The sequence below is a fragment of the Lottia gigantea genome (assembly GCF_000327385.1).
Source record: "Lottia gigantea unplaced genomic scaffold LOTGIsca_70, whole genome shotgun sequence".
Classification (NCBI taxonomy): domain Eukaryota; kingdom Metazoa; phylum Mollusca; class Gastropoda; family Lottiidae; genus Lottia; species Lottia gigantea.
Genome location: NW_008710371.1, coordinates 999652 through 1001993, shown reverse-complemented (window position 1 = coordinate 1001993; position 2342 = coordinate 999652). Strand labels below are relative to the sequence as shown.

Here is a 2342-nt window from a genome sequence, read left to right as displayed (position 1 = left end):
TGAAAATTAGGAATATCTCAATCTACAAGACGTAAGAAGATTGCAGTATTTTTCCCCTGGAAATTGTGTCTGGATAATTGACTATAATGATGACGTCAAACGGGAAGTTGTACACACCACTTTCGCGGAGTTGAGAATTTCCTGTATTCTGATTGGACAAAAGTCTTCTCAAATGATGCACCGTGTAGAAAAAATTGCAGTCTGTCAAAAATTTAAATTTGAAATTAAAAAAATATTGGGGAAGAAAATAAGCCAAATTATGAAATTATTCATTCATTTTCCTCAAATTAATTCTTTCAAAATTATTTTAGTAATTATTTTTTCAAATGGACGCCATATGGTTCATCACCTTGCATGTAAACAAACATGGCTGCCAAAAGTGACAAAGAATTTCGTAATCATTCTAAAAATAAACTTTAACTAATGCAGACGACATTTTGAACGTTCATGTGGAGCTAAAACTAATCAAAGCATTCAGAGAAATCATTTGAGGCGGTTGACATCGAAAAAATGTCGGATTTACACCGAGAAAAAGACGAAAACAAAACGGAAAATGAAGACCAAAACGACGAAGAAAATGATTCAACTCAATCCTTCACCGAAGCTGTGCGTGAAAAATATTGTTTTGACGGTTCTGACTACACATTCGGATCTTGTCAGATAACTTTCCATGGAAAAGCAGGAACTGGTGGTGCGAAGGCTGAATTGGCCCATTTGAGAAATGTGGTATGTGTCTTAAAAAACCGTAAGCGCAAGACGAATTTGTTCTAATTTTTATACATGGGAAGTTTTTTGACCCATTATGTTACAGGTCACTGCAAATTTTTTTTGAATGAAATTGCATGTAAATTCAAATAATTGACGTGCAAAAGTCAAAGTGAGGTCAAATCAAAGTGTCAGCTTTCAGTTGAGGTCAAAACTTTCAGTTGAAGTCAAATCAAAGTGTCAACGCTTTCAGTTGAAGTCAAATCAAAGTGTCAACGCTTTCAGTTGAGTTCAAATCAAAGTGTCAAAGCTTTTAGTTGAGGTCAAAATAAAGTGTCAAAACTTTCAGTTGAAGTCAAATCAAAGTGTCAACGCTTTCAGTTGAAGTCTAATCAAAGTGTCAAAGCTTTCAGTTGAGTTCAAATCAAAGTGTCAAAGCTTTTAGTTGAGGTCAAAATAAAGTGTCAAAACTTTCAGTTGATGTCAAAATAAAGTGTCAAAGCTTTTAGTTGAGGTCAAATCAAAGAGTCAAAGCTTCCTGTTGATGTCAAACTAAAGTGCCAAAGCTTTCAGTTAAAGTCAAATCAAAGTGTCAACGCTTTCAGTTGAAGTCCAATTAAAGTGTCAAAGCTTTCAGTTAAAGTCAAATCAAAGTGTCAACGCTTTCAGTTGAAGTCCAATTAAAGTGTCAACGCTTTCAGTTGAAGTCAAATTAAAGTGTCAAAGCTTTCAGTTGAAGTCAAATCAAAGTGTCAAAGCTTTCAATTGAGTTCAAACCAAAGTGTCAAAGCTTTCAGTTGAGGTCAAATTAAAGTGTCAAAGCTTTCAGTTGAAGTCAAATTAAAGTGTCAAAGCTTTCAGTTGAAGTCAAATCAAAGTGTCAAAGCTTCCAGTTGAGTTCAAACCAAAGTGTCAAAGCTTTCAGTTGAGGTCAATCCAAAATGATTTATGTCACTCATAAAAAAAAATGATAAACAATTCACTATCAGCACTTAAAAATATATAGTTCTAACTTCAGGACCTAGGCCTGTGCTTTTTATATGAATTCTATTCCTGTATAACCCTAACACAATGAGATGACTGAAGTAACCCATACAAAAAAAATGAAACACAATGAAATGATAAAAGTGACCCAAAGAAAAAAAATGAAACACAATGAAATGATAAAAGTGACCCCAAAGAAAAAAAAATGCAACACAATGAAAATGATAAAAGTGACCCATAGAAAAAAATGAAACACAGTGAAAATGACTAAAGTGACCCATAGAAAAAAAATGGAACACAATGAAAATGATAAAAGTGACCCATAGAAAAAAAATGGAACGCAATGAAAATGATAAAAGACCAAAGTGACCCATAGAAAAAAAATGGAACGCAATGAAAATGATAAAAGTGACCCATAGAAAAAAAATGGAACGTAATAAAAATGACTAAAGTGACCCATGAATAAATTAATGAAACTTTTTTTTTCTCTGACAGGTATTATGCAACTCTAACTTGACGTATGCTGGTATACCAAGAGAAGGTCTGGCCTCACTCTGTCCTAATGTCATTGACTTGGATATTTCTGGTAACAACCTCACCAGTTGGAAAGAAATCTTACCTATATTCCAACAGCTAACTCATCTGAAGTTTGT

General features: G+C 33.6%; 1 protein-coding gene across 1 annotated transcript in view; it reads left to right on the top strand.

The window, feature by feature from the left end:
• Positions 1–510: 510 nt before the first annotated feature.
• The window catches only part of LOTGIDRAFT_167913 (hypothetical protein), a gene marked incomplete at both ends in the record, with an annotated part of 2931 nt that continues 1099 nt past the window's right edge, over positions 511–2342 (top strand). Inside the window, 2 exons of the mRNA XM_009065784.1 lie at positions 511–726; positions 2185–2340. Of these exons, the coding sequence (XP_009064032.1) occupies positions 511–726; positions 2185–2340 (372 nt within the window). The remainder of the gene's footprint in view (positions 727–2184; positions 2341–2342) is intronic.